The sequence below is a fragment of the Aotus nancymaae genome, unplaced genomic scaffold (genome assembly GCF_030222135.1).
Source record: "Aotus nancymaae isolate 86718 unplaced genomic scaffold, 86718_ANA_hifiasm-v0.15.2.pri h1tg000041l, whole genome shotgun sequence".
Classification (NCBI taxonomy): Eukaryota; Metazoa; Chordata; class Mammalia; order Primates; family Aotidae; genus Aotus; species Aotus nancymaae.
Window position 1 is genome coordinate 122,844 of NW_026988455.1, and position 19,598 is coordinate 142,441.

Here is a 19,598-nt window from a genome sequence, read left to right on the forward strand (position 1 = left end):
TATTATTCAAGAAATCATTGTCTACTCCAATGTCCTGTTTCCCCAACGTTTTCTTCTAGTAATTTCATAGTTTTAAGTTCTTAGGTTTAGGTCTTTAATCCATTTTGATTTAATATTTGTATATGGGAAGAGGAAGGGGTCTAGTCTTGCTCTTCTGCATGTGGATATTCAGTTTTCCCAGCACCATTTATTGAAGAGACTGTCCTTTATCCAGTGTGTGTTCTTGGCAACCTTGTCAAAAATGAGTTCACTGTAGGTGTATGGATTTGTTTCTAGATTTTTCTCTATTATGTTCTATTGGTCTGTGTGTCTGTTTTTGTGCCACTTCTGTGATGTTTTGGTTACTATAGCTTGATAGTAGAATTTGAAGTCAGTTAATATGATTTCTCCAGGTTTGCTCCTTTTGCTTAACATAGCTTTGGCTGTTCTGGGACTTTTGCGGTTTCATATAAATTTTAGGATTGTTTTTCTATTTATGTGAAAATGCAGTTGGTATTTTGAAAGGGGTTGCATTGAGTCTGTAGATTGCTTTGGGTAGTATGGACATTTTAACAATACTGATTTTTCTAATCCATAAACATGAAATATCTTTTCATTTTTTTTGTGTCCTCTTCAGTTTCTTGCATTAATGTTTTATGGTTTTTGTTGTAGAGATCTTTTACTGCTTTGGTTATGTTAACTCCTAGGTATTTAATTTTATTTGTGGCCCTTACTTTTTTATTTTGTTTCCGATTGTTGACTATTGGCATATAAAAACGCTACTGATTTTTGTATGTTGATCTTGTATTCTGCAACTTTACTGAGTTTATCACTTCTAATAATTTTTGATGGAGTCTTTAGTTTTTTCCTAATATAAGAGCATACCATCTGCAAACAAGGATAATTTGAGTTCTTCCTTCTGATTTGAATGCCCTTTATTTCTTTATCTTGTCTGATTGCTCTAGTTAGGACTTTCAGTACTATGTTGAATAACAGTGGTGAAAGTGGGCCAGTTCTTAAAGGAAAGGCATTCAGTTTTTTCCATTTGGTATGACACTAGCTGTGGGTCTGTCATATATGGCTAGTATTATATTGAGGTCTGTTCCTTTCATACCTAGTTTTTAAAGTGTGTTTACCATGAAGTGATGTTGAATTTTATCTAATGCTTTTCCAGGATCAGTTGAAATGATCATATGGTTTTTGTCCTTCATTCTGTTGATATGATGTATCACATTGATTGATTTGTGTATGTTGAACCAGCCTTGCATCCCTAGGGTAAATCCCATGTGGTCAGGGCAAATGATATTTTTTAATGTGTTACGGAATTCAGTTTGCTAGTATTTTTTGAGGATTTTTACATCAACATTCATTAGAGATATTGGCCTTTAGTTTTCCTTTTTGATGTGTCTTTGTCTGGTTTTGTATCAGGGTAATACTAGCCTCATAAAATGAGTTTGGAAGTACTCCCTCCTCGTGTAATTTTTGAAATAGTTTGGGTAAGATCAGTATTAGTTCTCTAAATGTTGGATAGAATTCAGCAGTGCATTCATCAGGTCCTGGGCTTTTCTTTACTGGGAAAAATGTTTTATTGTGGCTTCAGTCTTGTTACTTGTTATTGTTCTGTTTAGGTTTTGGATTTCTTCATGGTTCAATCTTGGTAGGTTGTATGTGTGTGTCTAGGAATTTATTGGTTTCCTCTAGATTTTCCAATTTATTGGCATATAATTGCTCATAATAGCCACTAACGAGCCTTTGAATTTCTGCAGTGTCAGTTGTAATGCCTCATTTTTAATCCCTAATTGTATTTATTTGGGTTATCTCCCTTCTTTGTTACTCTGCTAATTTTGCTTATCTTTTTTAAAAAAACTTTTTGTTTCATTGATCTTTTCTTCATTTCAAATTCATTTATTTTCACTCTGATCTTCATGTTTTCTCCTGCTAATTTTGGATTTGGTTTGCTCTTGCTTTTGTGATTCTTTAAGATACATTGCTGGCTCGATGTGATGGCTGATGCCTGTAATCCCAGCCATTTGGGAGGCCAAGGCGAGTGGATTACTTGAGCCCAGAAGTTTGAGACCAACCTGGGCAACATGGTGAAACTCCATCTCTACAAAAAATACAAATTAGTCAGATGTGGTGGTGCATGCCTGTAGTCCCAACTACTTGGGGGGCTAAGGAGGAAGGATTGTTGAGCCCAGGGAGGTCCAGCTGTAGTAAGCCATGATTGTGCCACTACACTACAGCCTGGACAACAGAGTGAATCTCTGGAGGAAAAAAAGAAAGAAAAAAAAAGATGCATTGCTAATTCATTTATTTGAAATTTTTATTCTTTTTTGTTATAGGCACTTATAACAGCTACATATTTCCCTCTTAGTACTGTTTTCAGTCTATCTCATAGATCTTGGTATGTTGTGTTTCCATTATCATTTGTTTTGAGAAATTTCTAAATTTCCTTCTTAATTTCTTCATTTACCCATTGGTCATTTAGGAGCGTATTGCCTAATTTCTATGTCTTTGTATAGTTTCCAAAGTTGTTCTTATTCTAGTTTTATTTCATGTGGTCAGAGAAGAAGCTTGATATTGTTTCAGTTTTTAAAATATTTTACAACTTGTTTTGTTACGTAAAATACACGGCCTGTTCTTGAGAAGGATATATATGCTGAAGAGAATAATGTGTCTTCTATAGTCTTTGGATGAAATGTTCTGCAATGTCTGTTGGATCCATTTGTTCTGTAGTGCAGATTAAGTCTGATGGTTGTTGAGTTTCTGAGAGAGCTGTTCCGTGCTAAAAGTGGGTGCTGAGGTTTCCAGCTATTACTGTATTGTAGTCTAGCTCTCCCTTTAGCTCAAATAGTATTTGCTTTATGTATCTGGGTGCTCCAGTGTTGTGTCCATATATATTTACAGTAATTATATCCTATCATTGGGTGAACCCTGTTAGCATTATATAATGACCTTCTTTGTGTCTTATTACAGTTTTTGTTGTTTAAGTATAGGTTCTCCTGCCTTTTCGTTTGTTTCCATTGGTGTAGAATATCTTTTTCTACCCTTTTATTTTCAGTCTATGTGTATCTTTATAGGTGAAGTGTGTTTCTTGTAAGCAGCAGATCATGGGTTCTTGTTTGATCATCCATTCAGTCAGTCTATCTTTTGATTGAAGAGTTTAGTCCACTTACATTCAGTGTTATTACTAATAAGGGACTTAATCCTGCCATTTCATTATTTGTTTTCTGGTTGTCTTGTAGTATTCCTTCCTGTCTTTTTATTGAAAGTGATTTTTTCTTGTGGTATAATTTAATTTCCTGATTTTTATTTTTTGTGTGGTCATTGTATGTTTTTTGACTTAAGGTTACTGTGAGGCTTGCAAATACTATCTTGTAAGCCATTGATCTAAGCTGATGACAAGTTGACACTGATTACATAAACAAACATGCAAAAAGAAAAGTAATAAAAACTCTACACTTTTATCTCCCTAGTTTTTAACTTATTTTTCCTGTTTATCTTATTGTACTATGTCTTAAAAAGTTGTTGTAATTATTATTTTTAGTTGGTTCATCATTTAGTCTTACTACTTGAGAGTAGTTTATACACAGTTACGGTGTTATAATATTCTGTATTTTTCTATGTGTTTTTTATTACCAGTGAGTTTTGTACCTTCAGATGATTTATTCTTACTCATTAACATTCTTTTCTGTTAAAGAATTACCTTTAGCACTTCTTGTAGGACAGGTCTAGGGTTGATGGAATGCCTCAGCTTTTGTTTTTCTGGAAAGTTCTGTTATTCTCTTTCATGTTTAAAGATTATTAACTCTCTTGTTACAGCCCTGCCACCCCTTGCTGTGTGTGTATATATATAATACTTTGTCCTTCATATGTGAAAGATCCAGTGTTGGAATTCTTTGGTGTAAATAAACATTTGGTTTTATTTATCAAGGTTAGATTTTTTAAAAATAATAATAATAAAGGCTATTTTTGCTGGATAGACTATTCTAAGGTAAATGATTTTTTTTTCCTTCAGCACTTTAAAAACATCATGCCACTGTCTCCTGGTCTATAAGGTTTCCACTGAGAAGTCTGCTGCTAGATGTATTGCAGCTTCTTTTTGTGTTATCTCTTGCTGTTTTTAGGATCATTTCTTTATCCTTGACCTTTGCAAGTTTGGTTATTAAAGGCCTTGAGGTCATCTTTTTTGGGTTAAATCTGCTTGGTGTTCTATTATCTTCTTGTATTTGAACACTGATATCTTTGTCTAGGTTTGGGAAGTTCTCTGATATCCCTTCAAATAAACTTTCTACCTCTGTCTGTCTGCCTCTTCTTTAAGGTCAATAACACTTACATTTGCCCTTTTGAGCCTGTTTTCTAGATCTTATAGGCATGCTTCATTCTTTTTTCTTTGTCTCCTCTGACTGTATTTTCAAATAGCATGTCTTCAAGACTACTAATTCTTCTGCTTGATCAGTTCTGCTGTTAGGAGATGCTGATGCAGTCTTCAGTATGTCAGTTGCATTTTTAACTCCAGAATTTCTGCTCAATCCTTTACAATTATTTCAATGTCTTTGTTAAATTTATCTGATAGAAATTTGAATTTCTTCTCTGTTATTTGAAGAAGTCATGTTTTCCTGGATAATCATGATGCTTGTAGATGTTTGTCAGTGTCTAGGCATTGAAGAGTTAAGTATTGTAGTCTTCACATTCTCATCTTATTTGTGCCCATCTTTCTTGAGAAGACTTTCCATTTATTTGAAGGGACTTAGGCCCCCTACCCAATATCACTAGGGTTCTGGTAGACTCATAGATGGCTTGGTGGTCTTGGATAAGATCCAGAAGAATTCTCTGGGTGACCAGGCAGAGATTCTTGTTCGCTTCCTTTACTTTCTCCCAAACAAACGGAATCTCTTTCTCTTTGTGCTGAGCTGCCTGAAACTGGGGGTATGGCAATGCAAGCAGTCCCTGCACAGCATCACTGGGATTGTGCTGGGTCATGCTTGAAGCCAGAACAGCTCTAGATCTTGCCCACAACCCGTTGTAAACACTATCTGGCTCCCACCTATGTTCACTTGAGACCCTTGCACTCTACAATCAGCAGGTGATGAGGCCAGCCAGGTTTGTGTCCTTCTTCCAAGCCCTGGGTGGGTCCACAGATGCTGTCTAGGAGTCAGAGATTAAAGTTAAAAATCTTAGAAATATATGTGGTGTTCTAGTGTTTTGAGGCTAAGCTGGCACTCAGACTACAACATAAAGTCTTTCCTGCTCTTCCCTTCCCTTTCCACAGGCAGAGGAGCCTCTCCTTGTCGTCACAACCACCATTAGTCCATAGCAGGGTTTTGCCAGGCTACTGCTAGTGTTTACTTTAAAGCCCAAGCGCTTTTCAGTCAGGTTGTGATGAATGCTGCCAGGCCTGGAACTCACCCTTCAGGGCAGTGGGCTCCCTTCTGTCCCTGGACAAGTCTGGAAATGCTGTCTAAGAGTCAACTCCTGGAAACAGGGGCCATAGGACCACAAGAGCCCAGTTGGTGCTCTGCCCTGCTGTGACTGTGCTAATACGTAAGATGCAATAACAGAGGCCCCTTTACTTTTCCGACTGCTTTCACAAGCAGAAAGAGTAGTCACTGAACTGAGAATGTGCTGGGTCGCCCCTGAAGTCAGTATGACTCAGAGCCCAAGGCCCATGGAATACTATTAATACCTTGGCATTGCTGCTGTTATTTTTGGCCCATGGTCTGTTTGGTACGCAGGTGATGAATGCTGTCAGAACTGGGTCCTTCCCTTCAAGGCAGCAGGTTCCCTCTTGGCCCAGGGTGTGTTTAGATATGTCATTCAGGAGCTAGGGCTTGTAATGGTGGCCTCGTGACTCTACCTGGCACTGTATTGGCTGCCTTCCATGGCTGAAGTGGTATCTAAGATCCAAGACAACATCCTCTTTATTCTCTGCTCTCCTCTCCTTAAACAGAAGGAAGAAGGTACTTTTCTTGCTGCAAACTGCACTGGCTGGTGTTGGGGAAGGCATGGTGTAAGCAATCCTTTAGTGCCCCAGTTGATGTCTCCCTAGGTTACAGTTGGTGTCTCTCTAGGTCCCACCCTAGTCCTCTGGCTCTGAGCTGAGCCCAGCACTAGGAGTTGCCTAGAAATTGGAATCCCTGTGTCCTTGACTGCCCTTCAAGTTTATCTAGGACCCCAGAGCACTTTGCCCTGTGGTGGTGAGACTTGCTGAGAAACTCAGGTTCTGACCCATAGGATGGGCAGTTTTTCCTCTGGCTACAGCTGGTCCAAATGCTTCCTCCATGCATAGGTACTGTGTTAGCCCCACATGACTTTGCTCTCCACTCTGACAGGACAACACTGAGTTCAATGTATAGTCCCCCAGTCACTGCGCTCTCCCTCCCCAACGTGCACAGAGTCTTTAGGCTGCACAGGCACTGCAGGAGGGAGTCAGAGAGGGGTGGTGTCAGCGATTTAAGACTATCTGTCCAACCTTCTTCAATGTCTCTTTCAATGATACGAAGTTAAATCCAGGTACTGTGATTGCTCACCTGATTTTCAGTTCTTGTGATGGTGTTTTTGTGTTCAGGTAGTTGTTAAAATCTGGTGTTCCTGCAGAGGGCATGAACAGCGTAGGCTTCTATTTCACCATCTTGCCTCACTTTCATTTCTTGATGTATCTTTGCCAAAAGCTTTTACTACTGATACTTCATTTTTAGCATTTTCACAGTCTTCTCAGTATTGAAGTTTTTCCCGATATAAGTTTTTCTGCCCATTAAGTGAATTTATTTTTTTCATTTCTTGTGCCTCCTAATTTCCATTGTGTCCTGTATAAGACGGAAGACTCTAAAGAGATGGGGAAGCCGGAGTTAGAAATATTATGTAAAGGCCTTGATATTCTTACATTTTCCCCTTAGGATGGAATTTTTTAACCCAGAACAAATGAAAGGTACAAATAGTATTATAGACTTTATCTTCATACTACAGCATTATGGAAACCTTGGACAGTTCTGAAATGATGAATGTTCAGAGAGGCACTTGAATACATCTTAGTGGCTTGTTTTTTTTTCTATATGATATATGACCTATCTTTACTCATTTAAGAGAGATCGGCAAGAAGTACTATCTAGGCCTCTTTCAACACAAATGAAATCATGTGATGACAAAGATGATTATAGTTTGAGGTAAGTAACTTAAATTCTCAAGCACCATTTTTTTTAATGATGTGTATGGATCTTTTACTATGTAAGATCTTTTTGCATGTAACATTGAAAATCTATCATTTGAAGAATAATGTATTATAGGGGGCTTATACCAGTCAGATACAGTGCAAGCCCTTTACCTACTTTATCTCATGTAATTTTCAAAATATTACTTTGAAATGTATATTCTTGTCTTCAAAAACTTTAGAGAGGAAACAGGAAAAGTATAGAACCTATGTCATTAAAACTATGAAATCATATTGTAGCAGAGGCAATCATGATCACCAAATGTTCCCAGTCTCTTACAGTTGTCAGTAGGCTATGAACCGAAATTTAGTTAATCTCTTCCAAGCCAAAATAGACAAGAATTGGTGAGTGAATGTCCAGCTGACTTTCCATGCCTTGCAGATAAGTAGAATTCCAATTGGTAAATTCTCCTAGCCTGGTCTCTGGGTGACCATGTGTGGAACATGTTGAAAAAACAACTTTTCTCCCTCTCTGCTGCTACATTGAATCGGTGAAGCCACTGGAATTTTCAGGTTACTATCCTGCTTGTCTTTGCTAATGTTGAAATTGGTATTGGGATTGGAATGCTGTGTAACAAAAACTCAGAAGTATGGCATTACCTTAGCAAGGGAAGAGCCAGCAAGGAAACTGATATTGGAGGGTGAAAAGATAGAGGATTAATGTTACATAGCGGCAATGAATGTAGTAAAACTGACATTTGTGGTAATTTGGGAGGTACAGCAGTGGTCTAATAAACTTGTTCTCTGGGGAAAGAGGATGGAACACAGAATATTAGCAGTATGTACTCTTAAAGAGACAAATTTGGGAAAGAATTGGTTGATTTGCAAGCAGAAATAAAAGGGAATACCTGATTACCTAATTCAGAGGCACAAAGATTTACAACCATGATTTATTTGAAGAGCTTTATGGTTTTAACTCTTACATTCAGATTATTTGATCCATTTTTAGTTAATTTTTGTTTGTGATATAAGAGTCAACCTCCATTCTTTTGCACACGGATAGCCATTTGTTCAGCATTATTTGTTGAGGAGATTATTCTTTCCCCATTGAATGTTCTTAGCACTCTTGTCAAAAATCAGTTGACCACAGACATACGGTTTTTATTTTTGGACTTTGATAAGTGTTCCATTGATCTATATAGCTGTCATGACAGTAGCACACTCTTGATTGCCCTTGTTGTAATTGTGGAGTTGTGAAGTAAGCTGGTTTTAGACCTCAAGAATTACAATGTAAAATTGAGAAAATGTTTCAGGAACAGAAACCTATCAAAATTCAGCCTTGAGGCAAATATCAGACTAAACATGTGGACTTCATGACTACTGATAAAATTTTTCAATGGATTAAGGCTCCTCAGGGAAAGGATCAGATTAAATGGCACATAGTAAAACTTTTTATTTGGATAAAACGGCCCAGGACAAAGACCTGACTAAAGTTATAGTCTCTCCTTAGAAGCTTGACAGTGTACAAGTAATCCATTTTTAAATTGAGAAAGAGAGGTCAGCTGAAGAAATAAATAAATAGTCTTGGAAAGAATTGTAGGTAACGTAATGGCATGTAGAACTGACTGAAATTAGGGAAGAAACTAACTAGTTTGGGGGAAGTTTTATCGGCAAAGAAACTTTAAGAATGGACTAAAATAATTTGTGGCTTTAAAAATATTAAAATAACTATGGGTCCCCCACCTCCCAGTATTCCGAGATTAAGAAGCAGGCTGTAAAAGCTGCACAGCCCTACAGGGTTTAGAAACAAAAGAGAAGTTTACTACTGACATGGGAGTATATTTGGCTCATGTGAAATATTGGGACATTATTCATTTATTCAAAAATAATTATTGAATGTGACCCAGTATTTATCTTCCTAGATATTTACCCTAGAGAAATGTAGACATATGTTCACAAAAAAACCTGCATGTAAATTTTTAGAGCAGTTTTATTAACAATTACCAAAACTTGGAAATAATTCAAGTATTTTTCAAATGTTGGCTGGTTAAACAAATTATGGTGTATCCATGTCATAGAATACTACTTGGCAGTAAAAAGCAATGAACTACTAATAGAATAATAACATAGTTGCTAAGTGAAAGAAGCCAGGCTAAAAAATCTACATAATCTATGTTTCCACTTATTTGAGGCTCTGGAAATGGTAGTACTTTAGGGACAGAAATCAAAGTGGTTGTCTGGGGCTTGGGTAGGGGTTAGGGGACTAACAAAGAGCACAAGGTAACTTTTCGAGATGATGGAAATGCTCTGTCTTGGTGGTGGTTGTGGTTATGTGACCATATGCATTTGCTAAAACGTATTGAACTGTATACTTGAAAAGAGTATATTGTATGAGATATCAATTATATCTCAAACCTGAAGGAAAAAATTTTTGAACACTGTTAGTGTCAGGTCTAGTTACTCGTATTACACTGGTGAGTAAACAGACCTGATCTTCCAAGAAGTTAATGTGTATTGCTTTTGACTATTTTTAAAGTACATCAATTAAATATTTTTATATTTTGATATACATATTTATGTGTACATATAACATGAAACCACTTATCCTTATTATATGTAATACTCTGATATTCTATGAAAAAAGATATTTAAATTATCAGAATTCCAAAATTTGGATTATACGTAAGATTAGACACGGCATTTATCCAGTAAACTAAAGAACTGAAATGATACTAACAGTAGATGATGTTCTTGTGATGAAGATGCTCTGTTTACCTACATCAGATAGTTTTTTGTCTTATTGTTACCATTTGAACAGATGGCTTTTACCATGTAAAACATGGCATTTGGTGATCAGTTGGGAATTGCTGAATATGGGAGATAATTCTATAAAGAAACCATTCATTTCAGGTTGGAACAATGACATTCTACCTAAATAATTACAGTTAGGAAGAATATATTATAAAGTCATTTCCATCACATTACAAACAAACGTTGCATGGAGTTAAACAACAGTAAGAAGACCATATTATAGCTCATTTTTGACAGAAATACACTAGCAAAGTAATATCACTGCAAAATCTGATGGCCACATATAACCCTTAAATGTCCTTTGGCTGATACGTATGCATGTGTGTTCGGGAATGGAATGAAAGGTACAGAAAATGTACTAAGGAAATAACAAACATTAATTTCAAATGAGGAAGATTAAAGAGGACACTTAAAATTTGTATAATATTTGGAAACATTTTTATGTCCTTTGTGAGAATGATTCTTTAGTTTCTGTAATTTTTAACATATTTTGAAAGCCTTTTTTTCTTCCCAGAGATATTTCTAATAGTTAAGAAGTTGTATTTATCTAAGTATATCTTTGTATTTAATAGTGAAAAAACTTATGCATGGCTATCTCAGTGGGAGGTATCTGATGGAAAATAATTTTAGTTGTATGTCCTCTACAATGGTTAGGAGTTCTCAGCAGATATGGTGGAGTTTCTTCATAGCAATAATAGATGCTAACATGGTATGTTTTCAGAGATACTAATACAGTGCCCAAGACTATAGATCAGGGTTAGGCAAACTTTTTCTGTAAAGGGGCAGATAGCAAATATTTTTAGATTTGTGGGCTATATAGTTTCTGTTGTACCTCCTTAACTTTAAGACTATAGTGTGAAGAGAGCCATAGATAATATATAAATGAATGAGTGGGTGGATTCAGCCTGTGAGCCATAGTTTGCAGACCTCCATAAATACTCTTTGTTTTAAACTACAAATATATTTTGAAAACCTTGTGTATAAAAACGGATTGCATTTTGGGAGTTGTTATTCATGCCACTCAGCAAATACTTAGGCCAGTAGTACCTGGCATATAAGCTTTTAAATGGACTAGGCATAAAATACTGTACAAGGCAGACATGATTTCCACCCTTGTAGAGTTCACAGTATAATGAGGAAAACAGGCACTGACAAAATGTTTAAGTGCATTAGAAGAACAGTAACATTGAGTGGGCTCACAATAAAAAGCCCTGTGGTGAATTGTTTGTAAAATGAGTAACTGCGGTGGATAGCCAATAATCACTCTTTATAATTTCCATTCATTAAAATTTTTGCTACATTTTCCTGCAAGAATATTGGCATTATATTGTATCTTCTCAAAGGCGAATTATATAACCAAAGCATTTTTCTTGTTTACAGTACTCATTCAAAATAAATTAGCATGTGGATAACTAGAATTATAGCAAAGTCTACTTGATTGTTCACTGTTTTCCCTTTCAAATATAATTGTTGAATTTCATTGTCTCGGCTCAGTGTCATCTGTTACCAGTGTATAATATTTATTTTTGATCTGTAGAGGTCTGTTACCATCTGAAGGGATAGTTCATCTTCATTCAGAAACTAAGGTATGAAATCAAACTTTCTGTGAGTTCAATTACATTTTGTAGAACTTAGGTTATTTTTTAGCCTTTTTTAGACAAAGCAGAGAAAGGGTATGACTAAACAGAAATAGAATATCAACCTTGATACTCAGAGGGACACATTTATGAAATATCACTCATAAAATAAATGGAATCCTTTGTTGTCTCATAATTTCACTGAATAATTTGGAGGTACAGTGGAAAAAATTCCATGTGAAATGACTTTGTAAACTGAGGCTTTTTATTTTTTTCTCTGAAGCTTAAATCTAGTAGAGAGAAGAACTGAAAAGAATGATACTCATATACAAAGAAGGTGATTTGAAAAATATGTTTGTTTATTTAAATATTTACAGTGTAGAGATCACTCTTCCAGGCGTAGAGCATACTGGGATCTATGTTTCCCACCCATGGAGACCTAAGCCAAGGGAAATGTATACCTGAAGGGCACGAAGGCCTGCCTGGGGAATAACTGGTTCATGAGGAAAATTAAAATCTGAATCAGAATGTCCAGATTTATTAATGACATTCCACTGGCTAGCTGAATTCCTTTGAATCTTTAGGACTCATTTTCCTTATCCTTGAATTTCTTGGTTCTGGTGTTATCTAGGTCTTTTCCAGCTATATAGTTATGATATTCCTGAAAACACATTTTTAGTAATTCCGTGAAAATAGCAGTTTTTCTGTGTAGCAAAATAGCAATTCTATGAGTTACTGAATTGCTTTCTTTGGCAAATGATTAGACTCTAATTAATAAAAGACTTTCAATTCCTTTCATGTAGCCAAAGACCAAAAACATTGATCCTGTAAACAAGGTTCGAAACAAATTACCCTCTGCAAATAAAGGAAGGAAAACAAATTCAAGGTAGAGTATAGTTTTCAAAGTATTTCTTCTTTTAGTTTTGTAATTCACAATACCATCATTCTTAATTATTAATCTCTTTCTTTTTCTCCAGATCTTTTCATACCCTAAACATAAAGTTTCACCACTTATATCTTATCCACATTCAGTAACTTAGAACATTTTCTACTCAGAAATGTTTTGTAGCAATTAGATATTTTATATTGTTCTATTAAGCCAACTTGCTAAATTTAAAATGTTTATATATGTTATTTCTAGTGAGTTATTTTCTTAGAACTGTGACTGCAACTGAGGGGTTTTTTTGGTGGGGGGGGTGGTTGGTTGTTTTTTTGTCTCTGCCTAGTTCTCCCAAATAGGCTAATTAGTCTAGTTTTTGAGTATTTGACAAAGTGCACACATTATTTTATCTTTTGAGCTACAGAATGATTTGGCATGCTCTTAATAGGACTATAGTATAATTATAATTTACATTTTGTTGTTTTTGGTGAGAAAGAATTCAAGACCGTTCTTAGTATTATAAGCATAAAATGGGACCCAAGATGCTCTCAGGGAAAGGTGGCTTTCTAGCAAAGGTGGGGCATTGGGTTGTACCAACCTTCTTCTTATTCTCAGTAAGTTTTTAAATTTATATGTCCATTGCTTAGACTGATTATTGCATTATAATTCTGGAAAAATTCTTTGTTCATTTTTGTGTCTTTTGTTTAAACAACTTTTTGGGTTTTTTTTTTTAATAAAAGGGAGGGAAAAAGTAAAGTGAAGTGATGAGGAACAGAAAATATACAATAGATTTCAAAAAAGAATATACACGCTACATACAAGTATATATAACTGGAAAGGGCTATCTTTTCATATGTCACATTTTCTTTTTTAAAAAAAATATGGTTTTTCAAATAGAATTCTGAAGCCCAAGACCTATTTGATAGAACAATAGGGTGACTGTAGCCAATAATAACTTAATTGCTTTTTTAAAATAAAGAGTGTAATTAGATTGTTTGTAACTCAAACAATAAATGCTTAAGGAGATGGATACCCCCTTCTCCATGATGTGCTCATTTCACATTGCATTCCTGTATCAAAGCATCTCTTGGACCCCATAAGTATGTACAACTTCTGTGTACCCACAAAAAATTGAAATGAAAAGAATTCTGAAGCCTTTGCTTATGTTTTAAGAGTGAATTCGGCTTTCAGAACCATAAATCTGTTTTTGTGTCAATAAATTAGGCCTAGCCCATTTTTAGTGCCTTTAGAAATGAATTTTATTTTGTTTTTCTTCTCCATTTCATTAAAAAAATCAAACCCAACTTTTGTTTAATATTGATCGCAATAAGAATGTGTTTCTTTGGGTGGATAAAATGTTCTTTGATTGAGCTAATAGCTCTTCACTCTGTAATTCTTTCTCAAGAGGTATTTTTCTTTGCTGTTTGCAGAATTATGGGCAGGGTGATATCAGTTTGTACAGTTTTTCTCCAGAGGCATGTAAATTTAAAAGCTACAGGCTGGATTTGACCTAGTAGGCCAAGTGCAGTACTCTTAGTTTTAATATTCTCTTCTTTGGAGGCAAAGTCCAGACCGTCTGGCCTCATAAAGCCTTTTCTAGCTCTGTGGTCATGTGATTCATAAAGACCAAAAATCTGCTAATTCTCTTATAATATAGTCCTTGAAAGTATCATATGTAGACATCATCATAAATTTAAAATGTGTAATAGTAGTCTCATAATATAATCCTTAAAAATATTAATTACAGATTTCACCATAAATTTAAATTTATAATAATTTTCATCTGCTTATTTGGGTAAAAGGCATGTATCTTTTCTACCTTCCTATTTTGTTCATATGTATGTATGTACATACATATTTAATTTTTATTTTTTAGTGTTAAATTGAAATACTCTGATGTACAGACTGCCAATGATGTTGCCATTCCGGAGGATTTTTCAGACTTTTCCCTTGCAGAAACATTTATCAAAATTGAAGGGCACCTGGAGGAAGAAGGCTTACCTGAATGTATAGGTGATACGTTTTCTGGTGCTAGTAACGACATTGGAGCAGGTAGATTTTCTTTTGGTTTTTATTTTTATCTTTATAGCACAGTTACTTAGAAAAAGAAATACTGGGGAACTATTTCTTAAATTTGAAAAATGTATTGTGATATCTTGGTTTGTTTCAGAATAATCTAGTAGGATGTGGTGGAGGGAGGAATGAATGGGATTATAGATGAAATAAAATTGGCCATCAGTCGGTTATTATTAAAGATAGGCAGTGGGGTAAGTGGGGATCATTGAACTCGCCTACTTCTGTTTATGTTTCATATTTTCCACTATAAAAAGTAAAAATGAAAAAGACTATATTATGCCAGTTTGATTGAATACATTTCAACTTAAGTTAAAGTACCCATTGCTTATGGTTAAAATATTAAAGTTTTTCTGAATTCTTTTCATTTACTGTTACTCTATTTTATGTAGTTAAATCAACACATGCAAAAGGACAAATGAATTGACATTCCATCAGATAAAATAGTCAAAGGAGTTTTCTAATGAATATAATTTTTCTTATTAACTCATCCTTTGCATATAACTAGAATAATAGTACTAAATTTAGATCAACTAAAAACTTTACTGAATTTATGAGTAGCCTCCTATGCTCTTGAAACAAAGTAACTTGAGTATATATGGACTAGTTACTGCAGAACTACAATGCAATTAACCATGACTACAGGCAAGCCACTTAGCCCCTCTGTAATAGCAATTTATTCATTTGAAAATTTAGCAGTTTGTATTAGATGATCATAAAGTTTATGTATTAGTTTGTTCCTACACTGCTATAAATACCTGAGACTGAAATTTATAAAGAAAAGATTTAATTGGCTCACAGTATTGCACGCTGTACAGGAAGCATGGCAGTTTCTGCTTCTGGGAAGGCCTCAGGAAGCTTCCAGTCATGGCGGCAGCCGAACAAGGAGTGAGGGATCTCACCTGGTGTGAGTAGTGGTGCAGTCTTGGCTCACTGCAACCTCTGCCTCTCAGGTTCAAGGGATTCTCCTGCCTCAGCCTCTTGAGGAGCTGAGACATGCTTTTAAACAACCAGATTTCAGGAGAACTCAGGTCATGAGGACAGTACCAAAAGGGATGATACTAAACCATTCATGAGAAACCACCTCCATAATCCATTCACCTCCCACCAGGCCTCACCTCCAACACTGAGGATTACAATTCATCATGTGACTGGGTTAGGAACACAGATCTAGACCATGTCAGTTTATCTTTAAAATTCTCTGATTCTGTGAAAAATCATAACAATTTATATACGTAATAATTATTGTGCTACATACTAGTCATAAGGGAGCAATTTACTTCTGCACTTACTGTATTTACTGACCTAATCAAGCTTCTGGGGTAGTTATGGTAAGGGATGGTAAGTGGAGCAGTAAGTTGCCTTCAGGTCTCTTTTGATGCTTTTGAGAAAGACTTTGATCGTTCCTTGGTAAAGGAACATGGTGACAGGTCCCATGGCCCTGTTAGAACTTTGTCCCCCTCTGTTTTCTTTTTCATATCTTTGGCCTAGGTGTCTTCCCTTTTGGGAAAATTTTCTCTTATTTCAGATGATTGCTTGGAATCGTTTGGTTATATGTGGGAGAAAAAGATAAAGTAGTTTGGGAGCACAGATTACTTTGTAAGATTAAAGCTAGGGTCAAGTGGGGAGCAGAGGTTAGTGCTGTGGGCCTCCAGACATGGGAGCACTCAAGCTTCTTGAGTTAGAGTTGAGGTAGAGTTACTAAGGTTAAAGTTAGGAAGAAAAATAAATGGGAAAAGTCATGCTTTCCTGTTTTTTCTTCCTTCTTTCCCTCAGAGGCCAACTACTGCCAAGTTTACATTTTTTAATTCATCATTTCCCTCTATTCCCTACTCACCTGGAGTTACATGAGAGACTGGAAGGAGTTAAGGCCACAGAGACCTAGGTAGGGTTAGAGACAACCATAATTCATCAGCTCCATGGTAACACTGAGGGCACTTAAAAAAAGCTCTAAGTGTGTATGGAGATGTTTTATGTTTCACATATCACATGTGTATGTCTTAGTGGAATTTGTCCTAATGACTTGTCAGAGCAGTTCCAGGTGTTTCCTCAAGATAAGTTCTATGACGTTAAGGGTTGTTTTATAATATCCCTACTATGCCATATAGTCTCCACTATGATAGTAGACACTTGAATGACTTACGAGTGCATTCTAAGTTCAGTTTTTACTTTATTTACTTTATGGGCCTATAAACTTCAAAGATTTACTGCTGATATTATTGAGTAATGAACTTTTGCTGGCAGTGAAGTGCCAAAGATAGATCTTGAAAGTTTGTGGGAGAAAGCTTAGACAGTAAGGTATTAGTGTATTTCTTTGCTTCACAAACACATATACTACATTTTAACTTCTCAGAAATTGGGATCTATGTTATAGTCAATGACATTTTGTAATCACAATGGCTGGATTGAGGCTGAGTTTTGTTAGAGAAGATTTATGTCTGTGTCTGTCAAACACTCAGGGACATTAGACCTGAGACCACTTTAAATTCTCATATGTAGTTTGGATTACCCTGGTGAGCGTGAATTCAATCTGCAAACTTAAGTGAATTGTTTCTTTCTGTTGAGTGGATTTATTCCTCATTGACCTTTACGTTAGGACTGTTTATGCCTACAGTGCCCCCTAACAGATAATCTCCTATTAGACTCCCCATCTTGAGTATTTTCTTTTTTATAAAGTAATGGTCTGTCCTACAATTGAGGTCATCTTAGATTCAGCAAAACTCAGTAAATATAATTATTTAAATTCACAGAAGCACAGCTCAGATTTCTAAAGGCCAAACTCCATGTTATGCAGGAAGAACTGGATAATGTTGCATATGAATGCAATAAGAAGGTAAGTTTTAAAAACCTCTTAAAAGGCTCTAATATTTAAAGACATTATAGGGCAATTTCAGTTACATTTTTTGAATAGCTTTATTTAGATATAATCATAGTTAAATTTTGAATTCAAAAATTGTATATAAGTACTGAACTTTATTCTGAGATGAATTTTCACAGAGCTGAAATATCTTAAATTCTTGTCACAATTAGAATTCTCTTATAAGTGGTAGTGTAAGCTATTAAATACAAATAAAACATTTGACTCCTGTTTTTAAAGACAGACTGTGATTTGTTTTTCATGAAATGTGTATAAATATCAAAGAACATAGGAAGCTTCTTTTTGTTTTCTGCTTTGTTTTGATACCGTCTTATATTTTTTCGCGTAATCTATAATTTCATAACTACAGGAGGATGAAATTCAGAATTTAAAGTTACAAGTAAAAAATTTTGAAGAAGATTTTATGAAACAGCAGCGAACAATTCATATGCAACAGTCTCAAGTTGAAAAATATATGACTCTTTTCGAAGAAGCAAACAAAAAGTGTGATGGATTACAGCAACAGTTGTCTTCAGTAGAAAGGGTAATTATGTTGGTATTTTTCCTAACTTAATTCCAAAGATACAATAAAATTATTAAGATTACACATTTGTATAGATGCCATTTTGACAGTTCAGTTATTTTATTAGTATTTATTGAAAACTGTTTCCCCTTACAGAGAATATTTTTCAACAACTTTATTGATTTGTATGTAAGTCACCCTTTTAAAGTATACAATTCAGTGGCTTTTGGTGTTTTCATAGAACTGTGCAACTCTCACCACAACCAATTTTCATAATCCCTAAAAGACACTTCATACCCTTTAGCCACCACACCCTAACCCTGCTCCCCTCAATCCCTTACAGCCCTAGGCAACCACTAATCTATTTTACATCTCAATAAATTTGTTTGTTCTGGAAATTTCCTATACATGGAATCATATAATATGTGGTCTTTTGTAACTGACTTTTAAGATATTTTTAGGGTTCATCCACTTTGCAGCACCTATCCGTACTTTATTACTTTTCAGTGACAAGTAATATTCTGTTATATGGATATAATACATTTAATTTATCTGTTTATCAATTGGTAGCTTTGGGTTATTTGGGTTGTTTCTACTGTTTGGCTATTTTAAACTCTACTTTGAATATTCATGTATAAGTTTTTGTGTGGACATATGTTTTCATTTCTCTTGGTTATATAGCAAGGAATGGAATTGCTGTGTCATGTGGAAATCCTATGTTGACCTTTTGAGGAATTGCCGACTGTTTTCCAAACAGTCCATACCATTTTACATGCCTACCAGTAGTGCATGAAGGTCCTAATTTTTCCACATCCTCACCAACATCTGCTAGATTATATTTTTGATTATAGCCATACAGCAGGTGTAAAGGGGTTACCTCATTGTGGTTCTGATTTGCATTTCCCTAGTAACTAATGATATTGAACATCTTTTCATGTGCCTATTGGCATTTGTATATCTTCTTTGGATAAATTTCTGTTAAGATCTTTACCTATTTTTTAAATTAAATTTTTAAAAATTACTGAATAAGGAGAACTTTTAAGTTCTTTGTGTATTTAGATACAAGTCCCTTATCAGATACATGATTTGCAAATCGGATACTGAAAGACAGTGGGTTGTCTTTCACTTTCTTTATTGTACTCTTTGAGGCACAAAAGTTTTAAGTTTTGATGAAGTCCAGTTTATCTAATATTTATTTGTTTCCCTTTGCTTTTGGTGTCATATCTAAGGGGAGAATGTATTTTAAATAAACTATCCTAGCTTTAAAAATTTTATATTAGTATGCCATTGTGATAATAAAAATACACTGTTTGAGATTACTTTGTAAAATGTAGTGACAATAAGAACTATGTAATTTAGCACATCCTGAGATTTAGTAAGAAAATGTACCTCCTTCATTAGTACCTCACTACATTTCTCTTTCGTATGGTCATATTTTATTTTATTTTTTATTTTTATTTTTTATTGCATTTTAGGTTTTGGGGTGCATGTGAAGAACATGCAAGATTATTGCATAGGTGCATACGTGGCAGTGCGATTTGCTGCCTTCCTCCCCTTCACCTATATGTGGCATTTCTCCCCATGCTATCCCCACCTCCCCACCCCCTGCTGTCCCTCACCTATTTCCCCCCAACAGACCCCAGTGTGTAGTGCTCCCCTCCCTGTGTCCATGTGTTCTCATTCTTCAACACCCGTCTATGAGTGAGAGCATGCGGTGTTTAATTTTGTGTTCTTGTGTCAGTTTGCTGAGA

General features: G+C 35.3%; 1 protein-coding gene across 3 annotated transcripts in view; it reads left to right on the top strand.

Annotated features, from left to right (window-relative positions):
* The window catches only part of TEX9 (testis expressed 9), a 76,305-nt gene that overhangs the window by 10,218 nt on the left and 46,489 nt on the right, over positions 1–19,598 (top strand). For all 3 annotated transcript variants that reach the window (XM_012443146.2, XM_012443147.2, XM_012443148.2), the window contains exons 4-9: positions 7,063–7,142; positions 11,475–11,523; positions 12,318–12,400; positions 14,271–14,446; positions 17,218–17,300; positions 17,695–17,868. In XM_012443146.2, coding sequence (XP_012298569.1) covers positions 7,063–7,142; positions 11,475–11,523; positions 12,318–12,400; positions 14,271–14,446; positions 17,218–17,300; positions 17,695–17,868 — 645 coding nt within the window. The remainder of the gene's footprint in view (positions 1–7,062; positions 7,143–11,474; positions 11,524–12,317; positions 12,401–14,270; positions 14,447–17,217; positions 17,301–17,694; positions 17,869–19,598) is intronic.